This window comes from Macaca nemestrina, chromosome 17, assembly GCF_043159975.1.
Source record: "Macaca nemestrina isolate mMacNem1 chromosome 17, mMacNem.hap1, whole genome shotgun sequence".
NCBI classification, from domain to species: domain Eukaryota; kingdom Metazoa; phylum Chordata; class Mammalia; order Primates; family Cercopithecidae; genus Macaca; species Macaca nemestrina.
This window is the reverse complement of record NC_092141.1, coordinates 91,760,294-91,785,651: the sequence shown is the minus strand read 5'-3', so window position 1 is coordinate 91,785,651 and position 25,358 is coordinate 91,760,294. Positions and strand designations below refer to the sequence as shown.

Below are 25,358 nucleotides of genomic sequence, written 5' to 3'. Positions count from 1 at the left end.
CTCCCGTGTGCTCTCCTGACCTGAGACGTTTTCCCCACAGCACCGAGTTTTATTAGGGATTTCATTAAGGTTAAATTTCTAGGGATGAGGAAATCCTAGTTAGAGGGCAGAGAAGCCCAGGAAGCCTCCTCAGATCTTGTGAGCCACAGGTTCTTTGGTGGGATCGCCACGGTTCCAGGTGCAGATTATTGTAAAGACACAGCTTTGGCCCCACGGGCTGGCAGGCTGGGTACTTCTTCCCACCCAGAACATGATCAGGAAGCCTGTGAAGCTGAAGAGCTGCTTACACGACAGTCCAAGAAACAGGTGCGGGGGACGTATCCACATGGATCCTGACACACATGTAGGTGCCAACATTGTCAGTTCGCCGGTCCAACCTCAGGCCAGGTGGTCCCAGTCACAGCATGGACCCCCTCCCACTGCGATGGTTGGGGTCCACTGGTCTTAGTCACAGCATGGACCACCTCCCGCTGCGATGGGTCAGGTCCAGTGGTCTTAGTCACACAGCAGGGACCCCCTCCCGCTGCGATGGTTGGGGTCCAGTGGTCTTAGTCACACGGCAGGGACCCCCTCCCGCTGCGATGGTTGGGGTCCAGTGGTCCCAGTCACACGGCAGGGACCCCCTCCCGCTGCGACGGGTCAGAGAGCTGCGGCAGGTACCACACCCCATGCTACCAGCCAGGTAAGGCTCACGGTCTTCCACACGCATGTCATACTTCTTGGTGCTGGCGGCCCGTTCTTCTGGGGTCTTAGGGCCCTGAGAGCACGTCCTTGGTCATGTGGGAGGCTGTCCATGCACCCAGCATCACAACATGAGGGTGAAGCTACCGGAATCCCAGGAACCCCCCGCTGGCCATTGCCATCTTCCCCTTCTTTACATTTCCTCAGTGGGACTCAAGGCAAAAAAATGAAGAATCCAACTGCACCTAAATTTCAAATTAACCATGTGTATCCACCACCTTTACCAGAATTGCCTAAAACATAAATGCACATTCCCTGAGGATCCATGGACCAACGTGGGCACATCTGAGACCAGCATCCTCCCTGCCCTACCCCTCCACCCCCGTACCCTCCAAGGCCAGCCTCAGCCTGCCCTGACCTCCACGACAGCAATGAACCCTCTTTAGACAGCAATGAATCCTCTTTAGACATTGAGGACACTGCCCCAGCGTGGCCAGAATGAGGGGCACCTGGGGACGCAGATGGCACATCTGTACCTGCAACGCCCAAAAATGCCTGGCACGAGCAGGTCCTCTATTTCATCAGCACGGCAGGTACGCCACCAGAAAAATCTTAAAGACTTCAGAAAGATGGAAACATTCCAAATTTTGCTTAAAATTTTATTAAAACCTAGTGCTATGTACCCAAGGTACTGAAAGCATTAAGTTGTGTTTGTTTTGTTTTTTCTCCTGGCAGAGTCTTGCTCTGTCGCCCAGGCTGGTGGCATGATCTCGGCTCACTCAATCTCTGCCTCCCAGGTTCAAGCAATTCTCCTGCATCAACCTCCAGAGTAGCTGGGATTACAGGCCCGCACCACCATGCCCGGCTATTTTTTGTATTTTTAGTAGAGATGGGGTTTCACCATGTTGGCCAGGCTGGTCTCGAACTCCTGACCTCAAGTAATCTGCCTGCCTCAGCCTCCCAAAGTGCTGGGATTACAGGCGTGAGCCACCACACACAGCCTGAAAGCATTAAGTTTAAACAAAAACTTGCACATGAAAGTTGTTAACGGTATAATTTGTAACAGCAGAAAATACCCATACACTGGCACATGATTAAGGAATAAAGGGAACGATGCACTGACAGCACCTCAACACGGATGAACCTTGGACACGTCGGGCTCAGCGAAGGCCAGACGCAGAAGGCCGTGCAGTGTACGACTCTGGCAAGGTAAGATGTCCACAACCAGCAAGTCCACAGGGACAGAACATGGATCCACGGCTACGGGGGCTGGGGAGGGTGAGGGAGGGACTGCTTGGTACGATCACAGTTTCTTCCAGGGTGATGACAGTGTCCTGAAGTGCACAGCTTTGTGAATATACTAAGAAGTACAGAATTATTTCCCTTAGAAGGATGAACTACTTGTGGTATGTGAATTATATCTTAACTTCTGAAAACTGCTGAATCTGTCACATTCATGTGGAGGCTGACGGGAGGCCTGAAGAAAACAGACATCACCTGGGCAGAGCACAGGCTCCGGGAAACACGTCTGCAGTTTTCTCTCACACGTCTGAAACCTTCTCCTCATCTGAAGGGCTGCCCTCCTGAAGACCATGGCAGCATGACCGGGAAGCAGCAGACATTGAGGACACTTCCCAATTCCCCCTCAAGAAACGTACGCCCCCACCCTTCACCCAGCTGACGGCCTCCCGCTCCCCGGCAGAACCTGCCACGGCCAGGATGACGCCGCGGACAGGAGGACGCCACCACGAGGTGGCACTCGTCATCTGCCCTAAAATGCACTCCAAAGTGTCCTTCTCGGCATGAAGGCTCAGGCCTGTAATCCCAGCACTTTGGGAGAATCACAAAGGCAGGAGGATCACTTGAGGCCAGGAGTTTAAGACTACCCTGGCCTACATAGCCAGACCCTGTCTCTATAAAAAATATATTTTAAACAAGAAGAACAAAGTGCCCTGCTCCTCAGAGGGACCACAGGCTCCACAGCGTGAGACAAGGATGAGAAGTGAGGACCTGCTGTAATGAAAGAGAGAGGAAGGTGCTGAACCCATCGCACCAACGGCCACAGCAGGTGCTGGCTCCCCCTCCAGAAAGCTGACCCAAAAGAGGCTTCGCCCTCTTCTGAGACTTGATCTTTCCTCCTCGTTAGCACAAGAAAAGGTAACACAAGAGACAGCCGGAGCGAAAGGGAGGGAAAGGGTTGGCAAAGGGCTGCAGCCAGGGCACCAACCAGACACCTGCAGGCAGAGGGCAGGGTCTGTATCCAAACGAAGCAGTCAGGAACATCCAACCCAAGCCCAGTGCAAAGGAACAGCATCAAGTTTCAACTCACCCACCTCGTTTTATTAGAGCTCATTCAACCTCCGCACTTTACAGAGGAACTAAGCAGGAGACCAGGTGCGGGGAAGCTACCGCGGGGAGCCCCAGCTGCGGGGCACCACTGCCCTCTGCTGGCGACGGGTGGGGCTCCAGGCCCATCCACCAGCACCAACGCACAAACCAGCCCGGCCTGAGGCAGCACCCACAGCAGTGGGAGAAGGAAACTGCCCCTTAAGACCCTGGCCCGGTTACATCAATCCCACGGGGTTCCACTGGCATCAATACGGAACCACAGGTAACATCATTCTGTGGTCCCCATGTAAGGTGTCATTTCCCTGCTACCTCCACAGCCCCTGCGGGCAGCACTTACCAGGGCCTGCAGCATCCCGTCCATGGTGATGACCCCCTGGAGGGTCTGGAAGGAGGAACTGGCCAGGTTGCACAGGCTCCAGTCCAGGAACTCAGCCATCTTGCTCCGCTTGACATCAGGACGTGTGATAAATCTGCCAAAAGGAAATAAAAACACAAGCTGCAGCTCAGCCAAGGCCTCAGCACTGAGACCTCGCCCACGCCTCACCAGCCCACCCCACACACACCCCCTCCTTACACCCTCCCACCTCACGCACCTTACAGCAAGACACCAGCTCTGTACTGAGTCCCGTCCTCCTCCAGCTAGTTCCTCCTCTCTCCAACCCTAGAAACCAAGTCACTACCCTGACCAGGGCCCTCAGCAGCTGGTTCTCCACCACAACCTCTCAGGTTGCACCCAGGCCTACTGCCCATCCCCTCCCACCTGCCCCCACCATCCCCCCCAGTTTTACCTGTCCCCATTACCGCCAGGGAGCCCCTTCCCACTTTTCAGCCCCTCCCTCCTCCCTGGACCCAACTCTGCATCCCTTAACCTCAGGACATCGTGCCCATGTGCAAGGCTTGGCCCCAAACCCCTTCGACCTCCCTCCCCCGCACCTGCCATGGGTCATGTGCACAGGCCTGTTTCCACAACCAGCCACTCGTGTAGCCCCATGAAAGTCTTCCCAGCTGGACTCGGCCTCATGTTCCAGGGACTGCTCACACTCCCCACCCCTCTTGCAGCCTGGCCTCAGCAGAGGGCATCCTGAGCACACAGAGCTCCCAAACCAAAACCCCAAGTCCTCTTTTTTTTTTTTTTTTTTTGAGATGGAGTCTCATGTTGTCACCCAGGCTGGAGTGCAGTGACATGATCTCGGCTCAATGCAACCTCTGCCTCCTGGGTTCAAGCAATTCTCCTGCCTAGCCTCCCAAGTAGCTGGGACTACAGGCGCCCACCACCATGCCCAGCTAATTAGCCCGAATCCTCCTTATTTCTCCACCAGCGGTTCACAGACCAGGCCCCCAGCTCTGCCTCCATGATTGAGACTGGCACTGCCACTCAGAGAACAGACAAGGCTCTTCCCTCCCACAGCTGACACTCTGGAAAGAAATGGCAAACAGCTGGGGACTTCCAAAGTGCAAAGAAATGTCACGAAGGAAATGGGGGGAGGGCACGCCCTGGTTAGAGAGAAGACGGGAAGCCAGAGAGCTCAACGAGGGGCGCTAAAAACCTGGTAGGAAAGTGCTGCTGCCCAGGGAAGCTGGAGAGCCAGGGCCCAGGGCAGAAGGGAGCCAAGGGAACGCAAGAAATGCAAAGACAATGTGGTCGGAAGCAGGGCAGCCGAGTGGGAGAGGTGCTGGGGGCAGGACCAAGCCTGCCCGCCTCCTCTTCAGGCCAAGCCAGCAGGTCTGACTGGCATCTTGGCCACATCTTTACGGGGGGGGAGGGAAGGAGACGGCAGTGATGCCAGGAGGGAGGCACGACGCGCTCCCTCAACAGCGACGGGGCCACTTCCCAGAAGGGACACTTGGGCGGGCCAGGAGACGGAGGAGCCACCATGCCTGCCATTCCTGCCTTTCATAATCAGAAAAATAGCTATCTGAAAAAAAAATGCGCTGGGCGCAGTGGCTCACGCCTGTAATCCCAGCACTTTGAGAGGCTGAGGCGGGTGGATCACGAGGTCAGGAGTTCAAGACCAGCCTGGTCAACATGGTGAAACCCTGTCTCTACTAAAAATACAAAAATTAGCTGGGCGTGGTGACAGGTGCATGTAATCCCAGCTACCCGGGAGGCTGAGGCAGGAGAATCGCTTGAACCCGGGAGGTGGAGGTTGCAGTGAGCCGAGATCATGCCACTGCACTCCAGCCTGGGCAAAAAGAGCAAAATTCCGTATCAAAAAAAAAAAAAAGAAGTAATCTATAAGAATAAAGGGGCCGGGCGCGGTGGCTCAAGCCTGTAATCCCAGCACTTTGGGAGGCCGAGACGGGCGGATCACGAGGTCAGGAGATCGAGACCATCCTGGCGAACACGGTGAAACCCCGTCTCTACTAAAAAATACAAAAAACTAGTGGGCGAGGTGGCGGGCGCCTGTAGTCCCAGCTACTCCGAAGGCTGAGGCAGGAGAATGGCGTAAACCCAGGAGGCGGAGCTTGCAGTGAGCTAAGATCCGGCCACTGCCCTCCAGCCTGGGCGACAGAGCGAGACTCCGTCTCAACAAAAAAAAAAAAAAAAAAAAAAAAAAAAAGAATAAAGGCATATGTTTTTTTTTTTCTTTTCTTTTTTTTTTTTTTTTTTTGAGACGGAGTCTCGCTCTTGTTGCCCAGGCTGGAGGGCAGTGGCACGATCTCGGCTCACCGCAACCTCCACCTCCCGGGTTCAAGCAATTCTCCTCCCTCAGCCTCCCGGGTAGCTGGGACTACATGCACGTGTCACCACGCCCAGCTAATCTTGTATTTTTAGTAGAGACCGAGTTTCTCCATGTTGGTAAGGCTGGTCTTGAACTCCGAACCTCAGGCGATCCGCCTGTCTCAGCCTCCCAAAGTGCTGAGATTACAGGCATGAGCCACTGCGCCTGGCGAAAGGCATATTTTCTATTAAAGGGTTTCTTTTTTTTTTTTTTTTTTTTTTTTGAGACGGAGTCTCGCTCTGTCGCCCAGGCTGGAGTGCAGTGGCCAGATCTCAGCTCACTGCAAGCTCCGCCTCCCGGGTTCACGCCATTCTCTGGCCTCAGCCTCCCGAGTAGCTGGGACTACAGGCGCTGCCACCTCGCCCGGCTATTTTTTGTATTTCTTAGTAGAGACAGGGTTTCACCGTGTTAGCCAGGATGGTCTCGATCTCCTGACCTCGTGATCCGCCCATCTCGGCCTCCCAAAGTGCTGGGATTACAGGCTTGAGCCACCGCGCCCGGCCTATTAAAGGGTTTCTAAAGCAGCACTCAATCTGCATGTTCTATCAACAATGTTAACACCAAGAGTCACCTACAAGGCTATGGATGTTGGCAAGCTCGGTTCGTCAAGGGAGACGGGCGCAGCTGTACAGCCGCCAGTGCTACAGGGAGAAGCATCCAATCCTGAGAGCAGAGTGGGCCAGAGCAGGCTGCTCCTCCCTGGAGAGCAGAAAACGAACTCGCACCACAGACAAACGCCGGCACAGGACCCCTCGCAGCCCTGGCCTGACTTGTAACAATCCCCACACCAAAAAGGGGTCTGAGAAGTACAGGAAACTCAGAACCTGCGGTGAGTCTGGGAGGTGTCCAGGAACCAGCCAAGCAACTGTTAAGAGCTCTTCCACTGACGGCATCCGCCATTCTCAAACACGGCGAATCGGTGTGCGAGACCAAGGGGGAAAAAGGCTCCAAGGCACCGACGCCCGGGCACCCCCTCTCCCGGACCCCAGGCTCACGGGTTCTGCGCTGAAACTGGCTCGGCCGAGAAGCACCTGCTCATCCCGCACTAGGTGGCGCTGCGGTGTCTCGCCAGGAGTCCGCCCGGATCCGGAGCCAGCGCGCTCGCGTCTCCCGGAGGACCCCACGGAGGGAGCAGGCACCCAGACGCTGCCTCCCCGGCCCACAGCACGTGTCCTGCAGGACCCCACGGAGGGAGCAGGCACCCAGACGCTGCCTCCCCGGCCCACAGCACGTGTCCTGCAGGACCCCACGGAGGGAGCAGGCACCCAGACGCTGCCTCCCCGGCCCACAGCACGTGTCCTGCAGGACCCCACGGAGGGAGCAGGCACCCAGACGCTGCCTCCCCGGCCCACAGCACGTGTCCTGCAGGACCCCACGGAGGGAGCAGGCACCCAGACGCTGCCTCCCCGGCCCACAGCACGTGTCCTGCAGGACCCCACGGAGGGAGCAGGCACCCAGACGCTGCCTCCCCGGCCCACAGCACGTGTCCTGCAGGACCCCACGGAGGGAGCAGGCACCCAGACGCTGCCTCCCCGGCCCACAGCACGTGTCCTGCAGGACCCCACGGAGGGAGCAGGCACCCAGACGCTGCCTCCCCGGCCCACAGCACGTGTCCTGCAGGACCCCACGGAGGGAGCAGGCACCCAGACGCTGCCTCCCCGGCCCACAGCACGTGTCCTGCAGGACCCCACGGAGGGAGCAGGCACCCAGACGCTGCCTCCCCGGCCCACAGCACGTGTCCTGCAGGACCCCACGGAGGGAGCAGGCACCCAGACGCTGCCTCCCCGGCCCACAGCACGTGTCCTGCAGGACCCCACGGAGGGAGCAGGCACCCAGACGCTGCCTCCCCGGCCCACAGGCACGGCACTCCACAGAGCCACATTCCGCAAAAATCTACCCAACCCTCAGTACTGCTGCTAAGAAAAATAAGAATAAAAGCAGGTAACTAGTTTCCATTGAACGAAGTTGGCAAACATTCTTAAGGTTTGACCCAGCTAGTAAATATGGGGAAAGAACTTTCAACTTCTTCAGCCTCTCCAGTAATTGCATTCAGACCCTCAAAATGTTCATTCCACTTGTAGAAACTCATCCCTAGAAATCATTCAGAATGGTACACAATTTTACGTGGACTATTCGCAACAGAGTTTTAATACCAAATTGGGAGGGCAGCAGTCTAAATGTCCCACAGCAACGGACAGGGGCCATCACACCCCCACGGGATGAAAGCACTCAAGGGTTTCATTTTGTACTTCATACTCTATTATCTAAATACACACAGATTACTTTTATAATTAGACGATCATCTTTTTATGTCCTTGACAAGGCAGGAAGCAGCCTCTGCCCTCTCGGGAGGGGCCTCACCTGCTCCAGGGGACTCAGGTTCCTTCCTCAGCTCCAGGCTGTCACAAACCCCTCATCCAGTGCCTCCAACTGCCCCAGAAAGGAAGCTTCTCTCCTCCCACTTCTCTGAGAAAGAAGCTGTGCAAGTTGCAGCCACACAGCCAAGTGAAGGTGACACTGCATGGGGCACTGACCATATTCCCAACCACAACCACTGAAAGGTTTTATGACCAGCTTTAGACTTTCACCATTGCAGAGGGGGAAAACGTCAACTGTTCTGACTTAGTAAACTACATACATACTTAAAATCGTGTCATGTAAAATACTGATTTAGAAATACTGCTTTCTTCCTTTTTGCATCTCATGAAACAGGTTCGCTCAGTCGACACACACATCCTTGGTATCTTTCCAACACCGCAGGCCTGCTGTGCTCAACAGAGAAAACCGCCTTCCCTTGTCTGCTGCATACGGGGGTGCAGCGAACACAGGACGCTGGAGATTTTCATCCCCAGTCACAATGGCCCACTACCACCCATCATCTCCACGGGAGATGGCACAGCTGTTTCTTGTAACTGCCACCCCATCCCTGTGGGGAGGCCGCACCCCAGGGATGACGCCACGCCTCTTCTAGACCTGCACTCCTGTCGATGGGCCTGTCAGGTGACCCCCACCGGCACCCCAGACCACCACCGAGGGTGGTCATTTCAGGGTCGGAGCTCTTCTGTGCCCAAACAGTGGTGCACGCTGCCTCAGAGAAAGCCACAGAGTCTGAGGAGTCCGAAGACTTCCCTGGGTCCTCCATCTGAGGACTAAAGACACGCATGAAACACGTAACAGTACCCGGACAAACCCCTCAGAACCCACCAGCTACGCACCAAAAACACGCCATGGAAACTTACCTAGACATGAGGACGGCAGCTGCATCTCGGGCCTTGTCACTGACAATCAAGTAGGACTGCAAGAAAGGGGGAAGCACAGGCACGGTCACTGCTGCACACGCCAGCCTCGGGGACCCCATACAGTCACAAAGCAGGCATGGTCAGTCCTGCACACGCCAGCCTCAGGGACCCCAGTCACCAGTCCCACCCTCACCAGCTTCCTGAGGGCCCAGATTCATAAACCTTACCAGCACAGGCCTAAGTCCAAAGCTGCAAAAAAAACCTGTCTTCAATCTGAGCCAAGGGCTACAGCTGCCAACTGCTACACTCAACCAGGTAAGTGCCTGAGCTACACAGAGCATTTGGTCACACCCCCTTGAAACACACATTTGCAAGAACAGAGCAGGAAAATGTAAACAAAGGAACTACCCAATTGTAACAAAGAATCAAGAGTATTCATCCAGCACCTAATGTGCCTTCCAGCACACTGAACCATCATTACTGGAGCATTCAGACTAGACAAGAGGCCCCATCAAACTGAAGAGCACCTAGATTTACTACAAATGCTTACTTTTTTTAATTTTTAGTTTTTAAATTTTGGGGGTACAGAGTAGATGTATACACTTTTTTTTTTTTTTTTTTGAGACGGAGTCTCATTCTGTTGCCCAGGCTGGAGTGAAGTGGTGCCATCTCAGCTCACTGCAAGCTCCGCCTCCTGGGTTCACGCCATTCTCCTGCCTCAGCCTCCCGAGTAGCTGGTCTTGGGGTTTTTTGTTGTTGTTTTGAGATAGGGTCTTGCTCTGTCGCCCAGGCTGGAGTGCAGTGATGCGATCAAAGCTCACTGTAGTCTGGGCGCCGTGGCTGACACCTGCAATCCCAGCACTTTGGGAGGCTGGGGCAGGCAGATCACCTGAGGTCAGGAGTTTGAGACCACCCTGGTCAATATCGTAAAACCCCGTCTCTACTGATGATACAAAAATTGGCCAGGTATGACGGCGCATGCCTGTAATCCCAACTACTCAGGAGGCTGAGGTGGGAGGGCTGCTTGAGCCGCGAAGGCAGAGGTTGCAGTGAGCTGAGATTAGACCGCTGCACTCCAGCGTGGGTGATAGGGCAAGACTCCATCTCAAAAAAAAATTCACTGCAGCATCAACCTCCTGGGCTCAGGTGACCCTCCCACCTCGGCTTCCGGAAGAGCTGGGACCAAAGGTGTGTACCACCACACCTGGCTAATTTTTTTTTCATTTTTTGGTAGAGATTGAGTCACATTATATTGGCTAGGCTGTCCTCAAACTCCTGCGCTCAAGCTACTCTCTTGCCCTGGCCTCCCAAAGTGCTGGAATTACAGGCATGACACCACCATGCCCAGCTAAATTTATTTTTGGGAGGGCTGCCTTAAAATGTTTCCAATGCTTATCTTGGCTAGTTTTTTTTTCCCAAAACAATACACTATACACTTAGAAGATCTTTTTTCTGGGGCAGGCTTTTTTCTTTTTTTTGAGACAGAGTCTTGCTCTGTTGCCCAGGCTGGAGTGCAGTGGTGCAATCTCAGCTCACTGCAAGCTTCACCTCCGAGGTTCAAGCAGTGCTCTGCCTCAGCCTCCCGAGTAGCTGGGATTACAGGCGCCAGCCACCATGCCCAGCTAATTTTTGTATTTTTAGTAGAGACGGGGTTTCACCATCTCGTCCAGGCTGGTCTTGAACTCCTGACCTTGTGATCCACCTGCCTCAGCCTCCCAAAGTTCTGGGATTACAGGCGTGAGCCACCGCGCCTGGCCTCCGGGGAGGCTTTCTAACAGCAATCACAGAGTGCCAAGTCTTGACAAACCATGCTCCCTTGACCTGGTAGTCCCTCTCCACAGACAAGTAAACAAGGGTGAGTAAATCACACTACCTTTTTTTTTTTTTTTTTTTTGAGACAGAGTCTCGCTCTGTCACCCAGGCTGGAGTGCAGTGGCCGGATCTCAGCTCACTGCAAGCTCTGCCTCCCAGGTCCACGCCATTCTCCTGCCTCAGCCTCCTGAGTAGCTGGGACTACAGGTGCCCGCCACCACACCCGGCTAATTTTTTGTATTTTTAGTAGAGATGGGGTTTCACGGTGTTAGCCAGGATGGTCTCGATCTCCTGACCTTGTGATCCGCCCACCTCAGCCTCCCAGAGTGCTGGGTATACAGGCGTGAGCCACCACGCCTGGCCCCACTACTTTTTTTTTTTTTTTTAAGACAGAGTTTCACTCTCGTTGCCCAGGCTGGAGTGCAATGGTGCGATCTCGCCTCACCGCAATCTCCGCCAGATTCGAGGGATTCTCCTGCCTCAGCCTCCTGAGTAGCTAGGATTACAGGTGCGTGCCACCATGCCCAGCTAATGTTGTATTTTTAGTAGACACGGGGTTTCTCCATGTTGGTCAGGCTGGTCTCAAACTCTGACCTCACGTGATCTGCCCACCTTGGCCTCCCAGAGTGCTGGGATCACAGGAGTGAGCCACCGCACCCAGCCCATCACCACACTACTTCTAACATAACAAAACAAAAACAAACAAAACATCCATCTATCAGAGAGAATTTTAAATTAGGTTACAATGGAGTACCTTCTCCATTAACAATTATGAGGGGGACACTTTCTGACATCATAGGACACTAAGAACGTGTTGCTGAGGGTAAAAAGGACTCAGAACAGCAGGTCATGGGGGCAGTGCTGAGCCCTGATGAAGAGCACCGACTCCAGAGATAAATGGCCTGGATTCAAATATGGATCCACCATTTATGAGCAAAGTAAGTTATTAATTTTTATGCCTGTTGCCTTCTTGGTTAAATGAGGGTAAGAATTGTCAACAACCTCGTGAAGGAAAATTAAATGATTATCACAGTTAATTAATCACTGATGATCTATAAATCAATGTATAGATTAAATTTTTTTTTTTCGCGACGGAGTCTCGCTCTGTCACCCAGGCTGGAGTGCAGTGGCACAATCTCGGCTCACTGCAACCTCCGCCTCCCAGGTTCAAACGATTCTTCTGCCTCAGCCTCTTGAGTGACTGAGATTACAGGTATCTGTCACCAGACCCAGCTAATTTTTGTATTGTTAATAGACACAGGGTTTCACCATGCTGGCCAGGCTGGTCTCGAACTCCTAACCTCACGTAATCTGCCTGCCCCAGCCTCCCAAAGTGCTGGGATTACAGGAGTGACCCACCACGCCCAACTCAATGTATAGGTTATTAATCCATAAGTGATTAAAGATTAATCTATGAAGATGGGCAGATCAGGAGATCAGGAGATCAAGAACATCCTGGCTAACACGGTGAAACCCCATCTCTACTAAAAAATACAAAAAACTAGCTGGGCGAGGTGGCAGGCGCCTGTAGTCCCAGCTACTAGGGAGGCTGAGGCAGGAGAATGGCGTGCACCCGGGAGGCGGAGCTTGCAGTGAGCTGAGATCCGGCCACTGCACTCCAGCCTGGGCGACAGAGCGAGACTCTGTCTCAAAAAAAAAAAAAAAAAAAAAAAAAAAAAAGAAGATTAATCTATGAGTGTTTGAACGGTGCCAGGCACACAGCAGGCACTCAGTGAACGCTGACCCGGGTTATCGCGGTCAGCGTGGCAGGAAGACCAAGACAACTGAGATGGCTCAGAGCCTGACAGCCTCCTAGTGCTCGCTTTTGTGGGTTGGACTCAGTGACTTGCTGCTAACCACAGGATCTGGCAGAGCAATGGGACATCACTTCCATGATCAGGTAACATATTATCATGACTTCCATGTCATTAGCAGAGCCTCTCCCTTGCAGGCTTTGATGGACTAAGCTGCTAAGTTGGAGGGGCCCAGGTGGCAAAGAACTGAGGGTGGCCTCAATCCAACGGCCTTGGGGCAAAGCCTGCCCACGTCAAGTTTTAACTGCAGCTGTGGACAAGCTTGACACAGAGGACCCAGCTCAGCCATGCCAGACTCCAACCCACAGAAACTGCAAGAGGATAAATGGGTGTCAAACACTCAAGTTTGGGGTAATTACTTATGATCCAATAGATAACTCATACAATACGCTGTGTTTATATGCATAATATTTACATCAGGAAAAGTTTGAAGAAAATAAAGAACGTATCTCTTGGTGCTAGAATTTCATAAAATCTGAATTTAGTATTTTTCAGGCTTATCTTTATTTTCTAGTTTTCCTACAAACGAACATCTTTTATATAATGTTAAGAACTAAATATAAAATGGGTCCTTATTTTCTCTTACCATTGCCACTAAACCCCTTCCTTACCTGCCATGATTACCCTCAACAGAGTATTTCCATCATCTACAAAGAAATGAGATTTGCTAACTCAACCTGACCCCTACATGAATTATCACAATTTCAAAAGCAGTTATCATATGGGAGTTTACCTCACTGACAAAAACAGCAGTTGAATAAATATGTAAGTATCAAAAGCTTACTGAGTAAAACACTAATATCAAGACAGCATCACCATGAAAGTGAATACTAATTAGCAGCTAATTATCTGCATGATATTTACCTCTGCTATTTGGAGAATACGGTCCATTATGGACATTCGTGTTTGCCCAGGCTGGGTGAGGAGGTTCCCATCAAGGCGAGAAAAATCAAAAGGGATCAGGCAGGTCACAGAGAGCCATAGCAACAGCATGTAGCGGGTTTCCCAAGTCTAAAAATTCAATCACAGTATGAATGACTCTTGTTTGAAAAACAGAGGCCACTGGCCACAATCTACTTAAAGTCACTGTCCTCCAGGCCCACCCAATGCCCACTAAAGCCATTCAAGTGCCATCACCCTCAGGGCCAGAAATGTAGGCCATTCACCAGCTCCTCGCCACATCCCCCCAGAATCCCCACCACGCACACCCACTGCTGTAACTTAGCCAGCTCCATAGACAAAAGAGACATCGAAATGAAAAAAGAAAAATCGTAATACATCAGTATAACAGCTTCTCTTCGCTGGCCCCTCTCAACATACAAACTGGCCTTTTTGGGAAAGTGAAAAACAGATAAAAAGTACAAACACCTAAGAATAAAGAAAAAAGGCCGGGCACGGTGATTCACACCTGTAATCCCAGCACTTTGGGAGGCCGAGACAACGGGCAGATCACCTGAGGTCAGGTTCACGCCATTCTCCTGCCTCAGCCTCCTGAGTAGCTGGGACTACAGGCGCCTGCCACCACGCCCGGCTAATTTTTTGTATTTTTAGTAGAGACAGGGTTTCACCATGTTAGCCAGGATGGTCTCAATCTCCTGACCTCGTGATCCGCCCACCTCGGCCTCCCAAAGTGCTGGGATTACAGGCGTGAGCCACCGCGCCCGGCCGAGGTCAGGAGTTCTAAACCAGCCTGACCAACATGGAGAAACCCTGTTTCTACTAAAAACACAAAATTACCCTGGCGTGATGGCGCATGCCTGTAGTCTCAGCTACTCAGGAGGCTGAGGCAGGAGAATCGCTTAGAACCCGGGAGGCGGAGGTTGCAGTGAGCCGAGATTGTGCCATTGCACTCCAACCTGGGCAATAAGAATGAAACTCTGTCTTTAAAATAAAAAAAATTTTTTAAAAAGGGCTGCATGAGGCCGGGCGCGGTGGCTCAAGCCTGTAATCCCAGCACTTTGGGAGGCCGAGGCGGGCGGATCACAAGGTCAGGAGATCGAGACCACAGTGAAACCCCGTCTCTACTAAAAATACAAAAAATTAGCCGGGCGCGGTGGCGGGCGCCTGTAGTCCCAGCTACTCAGGAGGCTGAGGCAGGAGAATGGCGGGAACCCGGGAGGCGGAGCTTGCAGTGAGCCGAGATCGCGCCACTGCACTCCAGCCTGGGCAACAGCGTGAGACTCCGTCTCAAAAAAAAAAAAAAAAAAAAAAAGGGCTGCATGCGGTAGCTCACACCTGTAATCCCAGCACTTTGGGAGGCCGAGGCAGGAGGATCACGAGGTCAGGAGATCGAGACCATCCTGGCGAACACGGTGAAACCCCGTCTCTACTAAAAATACAAAAAACTAGCCGGGCAAGGTGGCAGGCGCCTGTAAGTCCCAGCTACTCGGAAGGCTGAGGCAGGAGAATGGCGTGAACCCGGGAGGCGGAGCTTGCAGTGAGCCGAGATCATGCCACTACACTCCAGCCTGGGCAACAGAGCAAGACTCCGTCTCAAAAAAATAAAATAAAACAAAAAGAATAAATAAACAATTATCAACTTCTAATAAAAAAGGAGTACCCTTTCTTACTAGATCCAATTTGTCCCTGCAATCATTCCACTGGGGGGCGCTGGAGGCACTAGGGAAAGAAGGGCATGGAGGGCAGAGCAGCAGGGAAATGCCCCACAGCTCTCAGCAGGCACGCCCACGCCGAGACAAGCCACTGCACAGCACGGTTATAAACCATGTGCTCTTCCGAATACATACCGTGCAGAAGACAGCGAGCACAGCAGGCCCCACTGCCGTCCGAGGAAAGGCCCCTGGCGAGGCCGGCCGTGGGCTGGCATCCAGGGGCCTGGACACCAGCAGGGTTCCCACCAAGTCCTGCTTGATGAGGACCCCTCGCTGGCTCAATGTGCACAAAGCGTGTGCTTTACGCTGGCACCTGCTTTCCTCCTGGGGGTCTGGAATTTTATTTCGTGCCAGGCCGAGGTGTCCACGTGGCCAGATGCCAGGGAAAGCCCTGGGCACTGAGGCTCAAACGTGCTTCCCTGATAGACACCTCACAGGTGAGGTCACATCTCACTGCTGGGGGAATGTCACCCCCGCTGTGGGACCCAACTGGAGGACCCTGGGAGCTCCTGCCTGGTTCTCCCCAGACTCCATCCCACGTGCCTTTTCCCTTTGCTGATTGTGCTGTGTATTATTTTGCCCTAACAAGTGACAGCCAAAAGGAGGAATCTATGCTGAGTGCTGCGAGTCCTCCTCGGGAAGCATCAAACCTGGGGTGGTCTTGGGAACCCAACACACTTATACTTCCACGAGTTAAAAAAACATATGAACAATGACGGATTTATTGTTAAAACTATACATAGGCATAATTTTATAAAGGGGCAATTTTAAACAAAAACAATTTAAAGCAACTTGTACAAGAAGGAGAAGTCAAAAGAAAAGAAAGAAAAGAGGAGTGACACAAAACAAAGGGAGACAAAACTGAAAGAAACAGGAAGGGGAGGGTGCAGCAGGGTGGGGCAAGCAGGGAGGAAGGACAGGCACGAAGGGGCTGGAGACGAGGGGGGAGGCAGAGTCGCTCACCTCATGGTCCTTGGGATTCTGATCTGTGACCAAATCTAAAACAGGCTCTACGTCAGCAACTTCGTGGGGAAATAAACTAAGAAATGTTTTATAGCCTCGAACCTATCAAATAAAGAGATGCTGAATTATTATAAAATTTAAAAATACAGAGAGCAGCAAAATTGCCTTTATTCCCTTTCATCAAAAATCACCACCTATGTGACCCACTGATCAAAGAGAATTCTGTCACATTACAGCGACACAATAAGGCCACAGTCACCACAAGAAAGCTACCCCTGGCCAGGAGCGGTGGCTCACGCCTGTAATCCCAGCACTTCGGGAGGCTGAGGCAAAAGAACAGCTTGAGACCAACAGCTGGAGACTAGCCTGGGCAACACAAAAACTTAAAAATCAGACAGGTGCGGTAGCTCAGGCCTGTAGTCTGAGAGGCTGAGGCAGCAGGGAGAATCATTTGAGAGCAAGAGTTTGAGGCTGCAGTGAGCTGACTGCACCACTGCACTCCAGCCTGAGTGACAGAGCAAGACCCCATCTCTCAAAAAAATAAATAAATAAAATAAAAAGGCTATCCTTCCTTCCTAAACTGGCTAGTGTTGTTCATTACCATATTTACGCCATCAGTCATTAAATATGTTCATTTACATGACTGTCCTCTGACATTTATGAAGAATAAATGCATACAAACCTCAAGGGCTCAAATTCATTAACACTTCCATGAAACTCAGTGATACCACACCTTCAGGAGAAATCCTAACCTCAAACAGCAGAGCTACAGAGGCCTGCGTGTCCTTGGCAGCGCACCCGCAGTGTCCTCTCGCTGGCCAAGGACTCTCCCACCAGACAACAGAAACACTGCCTCATCACTACCAACCCCAGGTCCTACCCTGAGATGGCTGTGACTACTCCCATAGTCAAAACTGCCAACAGTGAGCCTCTGGGCCAGCACAGAGACACCCGCAAGTTTGCAAGAAAAGCAGACTATGGGACCCCAACTAGACCCACTTGCTCAAAATCTATAGTACAGCAAAATTTCCAGGAAATTCATCTGCACATAAAAGTGTGAGAGGCAAAAAAAAAAAAAAAAAAAAAAAAAAAAAAATTTATTTTAATGATATTATTTTAGTCAAAATATTTGTAGCTAAAAATACACTAACATTTGGAAGTGAAAATTTAAAAGAATGTTTTAATGTGGCAAATAGAAGTATATTTAATAAAATACTTATACTATAAAATATTATTTAGAACATTCCAAAAATGTATGTTCTGGTCTGTTTTTGGCTTGCTGACAAATACTGACTTACTAGCATCCTAATAAAATAAGTTGAGCTATTAAAAAAAAAAAAAAAAAAGTGTGAGAGGCACTTCCATTCTACCGTCTCGCGCTGTCACTCAAGCTGGAGTGCAACAGCGTGATCTTGGCTCACTGCAACCTCTGCCTCTCATGTTCAAGCCATTCTCCCACCTCAGCCTCCCAAGCAGCTGGGATTACAGGCATGTGCCACCAAGCCCAGCTAATTTTTGTATTTTTAGTAGAGACGGGGTTTCACCATGTTGGCCAGGTTGGTCTCGAACTCCTGACCACAGGTGATCCACCCACCTCAGCCTCCCAAAGTGCTGGGATTACAAGTGTGAGCCACCACGCCTGGCCTCCTTTTCCCTTGTAAGAACTTTTTCTGAGTTAGTCTCATCTTCACCCCATTCCCTTCCTAGCTAGATGGTGCTTCAATCTATTCAAATGCAAGATGCTAAATATCTTGACACTGTTTCAGCCAAAGGGCCCACATCACTCAATTCTGATCCCCAACATACAGTAAAAAGGGACAGAATTAAACCCACAACTTGTGTCTGAGAACTATCTGTCTTGAGAAATAACATTTTGGAGGGTAACCTCTGGACCAAGAATATTACAAAAGCATCTGTCAGCTCTGAAGGGCTATGGTAACGTTACCTTGGTGATGATGTAAAGAAATTTAAAAGCCAGATGCACAAGGGAAGCTGGAGATGTCTGATCCTGCACTATGTCCAACAACAAGTTCATCATCCATTCTAGGGAAAAGCATATGAAACATTTACTGTAAAAGTGAACATCAACATGACACTGAGCCCCGCCAGGTATGGTGGCTCATGCCTGTTTTCCCAGCACTTTGGGAGACCAAGGTGGGAGGATCATTTGAGGCCAGAATTTCAAGGCTGCAAAGAGCTATGGTCCTACTACTGCACTCCACCCTGGGCAACAGAGCAAAACCCGTCTCTTTTTTTTTTTCTTTTTGAGACAGAGTCTTGCTCTGTCCCCGAGGCTGGAGTGCAGTGGCGTGATCTCGGCTCACTGCAACCTCCCAGGTTCAGGCGACTCTCCTGCCTCAGATTCCCAAGTAGCTGGAATTACAGGCACACGTCACCACGCCCGGCTAATTTTTGTATTTTTAGTAGAAACAGGGTTTCACCATGTTGGCCAGGCTGGTCTCGAACTCCTGACCTCAGGTGATCCATCCACCTTGGCCTCCCAAAGTACTGGGATTACAGGCGCCTGACCCAAAACGCTGTCTCTTAAAAAACAAAAACAAACAAGCAAAAAGACATAGCTAGGTTAAATGCAAGCAGAAGGAAAAAGATATTCCAACCAATCACGAATCGGAAGAGAGCTGGAGTGGCTCTGTGAATATGAGACAAAGTAAATGTCAGAACAAGTAATATTATCAGAGATAAAATGGATGTTTCATAATAATAAAAGGATCAATTCATCATGAAGGCTTAACAATTCTGTAAGTATACACACCAACCAACAGAGCTTCAAAATAAGCAAAGAAAAAGCTGAGAGAAATGAAAGGATAGGCCGGGCGCGGTGGCTCACGCCTGTAATCCCAGCACTTTGGGAGGCCGAGGCGGGCGGATCACAAGGTCAGGAGATCGAGACCACGGTGAAACCCCGTCTCTACTAAAAATACAAAAAATTAGCCGGGCGCGGTTGTGGGTGCCTGTAGTCCCAGCTACTCGGGAGGCTGAGGCAGGAGAATGGCGTGAACCCGGGAGGCAGAGCTTGCAGTGAGCCGAGATCGCGCCACTGCACTCCAGCCTGGGCGACAGAGCGAGACTCTGTCTCAAAAAAAAAAAAAAAAAAAAAAGGAAGACATCCAGACGCTGGGTCTGGGTCTGGCAACACCAGAAGTGGAAAGACACTGGATGGAAGCACACCTTCTGTCTCCACCCAGCCATGCCATCCACCAACCGCAAAAATCCATTCCTTGTTCCTCAGACCCGTGACAGTCCAGAAAGTTCACCTCCTACAAAACTCTAAGTCTCACTCTGTCACCCAGGCTGGAGTACAGTGGTGCAATCTCGGCTCCCTGCAACCTCCGCTCCCTGGTTCAAGCGATTCTCCTGCCTCCACCTCCTCAGTAGCTGAGACTACAGGCATGCGCCACCGCATCCGGCTAATTTTGTATTTTTAGTAGAGATGGGGTTTCACCATGTTGGTCATGCTGGTCTCCAACTCCCGACCTCAAGTGATCCACCCGCCTTGGCCTCCCAAAGTGCTGGGATTACAGCCGTGAGTCACCACCCCCAGCCAAAATGTGTTATTTGAAAGAAAAAAAACCAGACCAGGATGCACAGCACCAGCTACTCTTTAAGAGGCATGTGTGCACACACGAAAGGCTGACCCTTAGCGCCTCCCACACAGATCTCAACACCACAGGGGGCAAGGAAACCCAGGCAAAAAGCAGCTCAAAGACTGAGTGGTGAAACCCGGCTATGAAGCCAGGGTGTATAGTCCCCACCCATGCTGCCTCTCAACGTGGTGAATATTGCTACCTTCCTCTTTCCCAGGTTAACTGCCAGGAGCATGCGTTTTATTTGTAGGTAGAAAAAAAAAATGTTAATCAGTGTGAAATACATGAAAAATAAAGACAACAATAAGAAATCACACCCCTTACACTAAAGTAAGAAAACCAAGCCTCAGTGTCCCCATCTGTAAACTGGAGATGACCACAGACGCCCTCTTCAGCTGCCGTGAGGATTAAATGATGGCCCATGTGAAACACCTGATGCTGTATGACTATTATCAGAAAGACATGTGCTCAGATGTAAACTAAAACTACTGTAAACTAAAAACACATGAGGAGCAAATGCTGTTTCTTTAGCAGAGAAGAAGAAAGTAGCTCAGATACCTCTCCCCCCAGTCCCCAGCCTAGAGTGACATCTGGAACTCAAGCCACTATCACAGGTCGGCTAAAACCAACCAGCCGGGCCCTGCAAGCAAGTAAGACAGGGACACTTCTTGGCACTTTATCCTGGCAAAGCACATGCATGTGCCAACCATACACCAAGGTCTCTGTGGTTATCTGTAATTGAAAGATCAAAATCAGCAGCTTCTATTCTTACCAAGGTGTGGGTCCAACAGATGAGGCTGCTCCTGGTATTTGTCCATTATTACTAAAAACAAACATAACATGAAAATTAATTATCACTAGGCCAAACATACCCATGAGCCTGAGAAACCCCGTTTTCCCTTGCTAACTTCCACAGGGCAGCTCCACCTCTTCCCCAGTTCTCAAGAGCACACCTCCCCTCTCACTGACGGAGGCCACACAGGCCACCTGGAGGGAATGCCCCACCTCCCTCTAGCCTTTTGAGGGCCACTGTGGCCTAGCCTCGTGCACTTTACTTGCTTGGCACACCGTTCCTCTTTTCTCACTTCCTCTATACTCTTCCTAACAGTCTCCTCCTCGCCTCTTCCTTCCTTCACTCTCCCCTGCCTCTGCCAGCCATTAAGGGCCAAGCTCAAGGCTGTCCTTGTGAGACACACATCCCTGGCATTCCTCTCACACTTCCCTGCCAAACATGCCTGTAAACTGAAAACAAAATTCTAAGCCCCCCAGCCATCTAACAGACCCCTCCTCTTGGCCAATGGCATTCCAAACTTAACCCGAAAAACTTGTTCAGGCCTCATGATGGGAAGGGAGTGGGCGGGGGTCCGCACAGGCCTCATTATGCACTCCTCCAGCTGGAATTCAGGCACAGCTGATCAGTATTAGCATTAAAACTTAAGTAGTAGTCCAGGCGCGGTGGCTCAAGCCTGTAATCCCAGCACTTTAGGAGGCTGAGACGGGCGGATCACGAGGTCAGGAGGTTGAGACCAGCCTGGCTAACACAGTGAAACCCCGTCTCTACTAAAAAAAATACAAAAAAAACTAGCCGGGCGAGGTGGCGGGCGCCTGTAGTCCCAGCTACTCGGGAGGCTGAGGCAGAAGAATGGCGTAAACCTGGGAGGCAGAGCTTGCAGTGAGCTGAGATCCAGCCACTGCACTCCAGCTTGGGAGACAGAGCCAGACTCAGTCTCAAAAAAAAAAAAAAAAAAAAAAAAAAAGTAGTAATAAATTGTAATTAAATCTTAAGCAATAAGACACCAAATTCCAGCCTGATTCTAGTATAGCATCACATGACAGCAGGCCCTGAAGGAAATCAAAATATTTTTCCCTAAAATATATTTGACATATTTTGAAATGGCCCTAATAAGTTGTCTCTTGTGGGAAAAAGCTACATTCTGTAAAGAATCCCTTCCCTTTCTAGGTCTTTTCCCTGATCAGGAGAAAATTAACCAAGTCTGGTACCTTTTTAGTCTGATAAAAAGCATTTACAATCTATTCTCTCTGAAACCAGCTAACTGGAACCTTCATCTGCATAAGAAGAACCTTGGTCTCCACAATTTATCTTAATCTAGACAATCCCTTCTATGGATTCCAGGTCTTTGGATAAACTCTTTCAACCAATCACCAATCGTGAAATATTTGAATCCACCAATGACCTGGACGCCCTCCCACCCAGGATGTCCGGCCTTTCCTAACTAGACCAATGTACATCTTACAGGTATTCATTGATGTCTCATGTCTCCCTAGAACGTATAAAACTAAGCTGTAGCCCGACTTCCTTGGGGACATGTGACCTCCCGAGGCTGCCTCACGGGCACATCCTTAACCTAAACTGATTGAGACTTGTCTCAGGTTTTTGGTTCACATACCCAGGCACTGCTCCCTTCCACACAGCTGCCAGCTCTTCAAACCCATGACTCAGCTTCCCAGACCCTGAGCCACCTATTTGGCCTCCTCTCAGCAGCTGAAATTGCTTCTGTCCAATCCGGCAGCTCCCATCTCCACATCTGAACACACCCACTGCTTCCCAGCAAAACTGCCTTTGCAAAAGTTAGATCCGTGAGGAAACTATGGCAATGCGGGAGATCTGATCCAGCCAACCCCCTCATGCCTTTAGTCTTCAAGTTTAAGTTACCTTTGGGAGACATTTAGCTGACAGCTTACATGCTAAGAGCCCTTCCCCAAAACCCAATTGCCTTTGTAAAGTTAGAGGCTGCCAGGCTAGGAGGCGGGGAGCCTGAATTCCGCTGAGGTGTAACATAATTGCCAGCCATTATTCTTGAGATCACAAGACATGCGAGTTCTCCAATTACTCCTGCAGACCACATCACCATTGCAGAATCTGAGTCTGGCCTTTAAAGATGTCTGTTCAGATTGTTTCCAAGTCCGACACCTACACTAGGATCCTCCGACCCATGAAAGCTCCACCGGGACCCGCCCACTGCTCCTGGGGCCCCACCCAGAAGCGATTCAGCACATCACGGAGGATCATTTCCGACTCCCCTATGATTGTATGCCCCTATCCAATCAGCCACCCGCATCCTTTCCCCCAGATTACCTCTAAAAAACCCTAACCCTCAAATTCTCAGGGAAACTGATTTGAGTAATAATAAAACTCCAGCTGGGCGTGGTGGCTCACTTTGGGAGACTGAGGCGGATGGATCACGAGCTCAGGAGATGCAGACCATCCTGGCTAACACGGTGAAACCCGTCTCTACTAAAAATACAAAAAAATTAGGCGGGCGTGGTCGCACGCAGCTGTAGTCCCAGCTACTCGGAAGGCTGAGGCAGGAGAATCGCTTGAACCCGGGAGGTGGAGGTTGTGGAGGTTACAGTGAGCCAAGATCTCATCACTGCACTCCACCCTGGGGGACAAAGTGAGACTCCGCCTCAAAAAAAAAAAAACACACACTCCTAGTCTAGTCTCCCTTTCAACCAGCTCTGCATGAACTAAACCTCCATCGAAATTCCCCCGCCCTGACAAATCAACTCTATCTGGGCAGACCGCAAGAAGAACCCACTGGGGCCGAGCGCGGTGGCTCACACCTGTAATCTCAACACTTTGGGAGCTTGAGGCAGGCGACCACTTGAGGTCAGGATTTTGACACCAGCGTGGCCAACATGGTGAAACCCCTTCTACGAAAAATACAAAACGAGCTGGGCGTGGTGGCACGCACCTGCAGTCTCAGCTACCCAGGAGGCTGAGACAGGAGAATCGCTTGAACCCGGGAGGTAGAGGCTGCAGTGAGCCGAGATCGCACCACTGCACTCCAGCCTGGGCAACAGCGCAAGACTTCGTCTCAAAAAAAAGAAAAAGGGAAAAAATAAAGAACCCATTGGGCTCTTACACCAGGAACCAGAAATCTGGCTTCACTGGTTCCTGGATGAGGGTCCCTCACCCTCAGAACAGTTCTGCACAGAGGTATCGTTATTCGCCCCAGCTTACAGCCGAAGAAACGGGCAATGAAGTATCAGGTCCAAGTGACAGGGCCAGAATTCACAGGCAGGAGCATCTGACGCCGTAGCCCGCACTCCCCCGCCACGGGCCCCCACCCTGCCTGACTCCTAAAATCAGAGTGCTGTCATCGCAGAAGTTCTTCTTACTCAAAGGGTCTACAAAGATGATTTCACTGATTTACAAAACCCTACGTAACTATTTAACTACGAGGTCCCAAGGACTTGTTTGGAAATAACCCACTAGAGACAGCGGTAAAGGTGGATCTGAACTCGGAGAACTGAGATGCATCGAATGGCCTCCACGGGGTACCCACACCGCACCCCGCCTGCAGAGGCACGGACCCGGCCAGCCAGCCCGCGCTGTCCACCGCGTCCACGGAACCGGCAGGCTGCTGCCCTCCCCACCCACGGCGCCCTTTGTTTGCAGCAGGTTTGTTCCCTGCGTTCCCCCTCCCGTTCCCTATCTCCCCGTCCACACGGCATTCACAGGAACCGCGCTCGGTGGAGGCAGGCACGGCAGGGCTGACCGGCCGTCCGGAGGGGGCTGGCCCGAGTCTCCCCGGCCCGGGCACCTCCTCCAGTGACGGGGACGGCGCGGGAGGCCGCAGAGGCTTCACCCCGCGCGCGAGCAGGCGCCCCGCGGGCCACAGTCCCCCCAAGGGCGGTGCGCGTCTGCCCCGTGCACCTAACGCCGCGCCGGCGTGGCCCTCTCCCGCCCGGGAAGGCCGCGCCCCACCACGGCCCGCGGGACCGCGCACCGGCAGCCCTCGCAGAGCGGCCGGCGCCGTCGGGCTGCGGTCCCCGCCCAGGAAAGTGCACCCGGGGCGCCGAGCCCGGGCTGGGGGAGGAAGCGGGCGCGCGACCCCGCCCACGCACCGCGGAACCGCTCCAGGGCCACCTCGCGCGCCACGCCGCCGCCGTGCACCTCCCGCAGGCGGCCCAGCAGCGCCCGGGTCTCCGCGCTCTCGCCGAACGCTTCCAGCGCCGCGCGGAAGACCAGTGTCTCCTCCTCCGCCTCCTCCTCGGGGCCGCCCGCGGCCGGCTCGTCGCTCAAGGCCATCTCGGCTGCCTGGGGACCGCGCCCCCGCCTCACGGACTCGCAGCTCCGACTCCGCTAGAGGGGGTGAGCGCCGGGGATGAGAGATGAGGGATGAAAAGGAGGCGCCCGCTGAGGCGGCAACCGACGCTGGCCCCGCCCCGCGACCTCCGACCCCGCTCGCCGGCCTCGCTACGGAACGCGCCGGCCGCCAAACTACCGCGCGCGGGACCGCGCCGTGCACGTGAGGACGCGAGCGGGGCGGGGCCCAAAGGTTCTGGAAGAGCGCGCCGCGGACAGACACGGGCGCGAATGGAGCCGGACCGCTCGGCGGAGCCTGAGCACGCGGTGGGCGGGGAGAGGGCGGGGCTGCGGGTAGGGCCGGGGGACGCCGGGCGGGGCCTGAGCACGCGTGGGCAGGCGGCGGGGCTGACGCGACGGGGGCGGGGCCCGGGCACGCGTGGGCGGGAGGGGCGGGGCTTGCGGTGGGGCCGGAGGGGGTGGGCGGGGCCTCAACACGCCTAGGGC

General features: G+C 52.4%; 1 protein-coding gene across 4 annotated transcripts in view; it reads right to left on the bottom strand.

Annotated features, from left to right (window-relative positions):
- Positions 1 to 24,986, bottom strand: part of LOC105469397 (tubulin folding cofactor D) — a 185,303-nt gene extending 160,317 nt beyond the window's left edge. For 2 of the 4 annotated variants that reach the window (XM_071081895.1, XM_071081896.1), the window contains exons 1-7: positions 24,671 to 24,986; positions 20,571 to 20,621; positions 18,139 to 18,236; positions 16,194 to 16,295; positions 13,483 to 13,629; positions 8,993 to 9,048; positions 3,368 to 3,500 (exon numbers count right to left, since the gene is read on the bottom strand). In XM_071081895.1, coding sequence (XP_070937996.1) covers positions 3,368 to 3,500; positions 8,993 to 9,048; positions 13,483 to 13,629; positions 16,194 to 16,295; positions 18,139 to 18,236; positions 20,571 to 20,621; positions 24,671 to 24,854 — 771 coding nt within the window. In that variant the 5' untranslated portion in view covers positions 24,855 to 24,986. The remainder of the gene's footprint in view (positions 1 to 3,367; positions 3,501 to 8,992; positions 9,049 to 13,482; positions 13,630 to 16,193; positions 16,296 to 18,138; positions 18,237 to 20,570; positions 20,622 to 24,670) is intronic. The other 2 variants (XR_011615237.1, XM_071081898.1) reach the window with 2 other exon arrangements.
- Between the last annotated feature and the right edge of the window lie 372 nt (positions 24,987 to 25,358).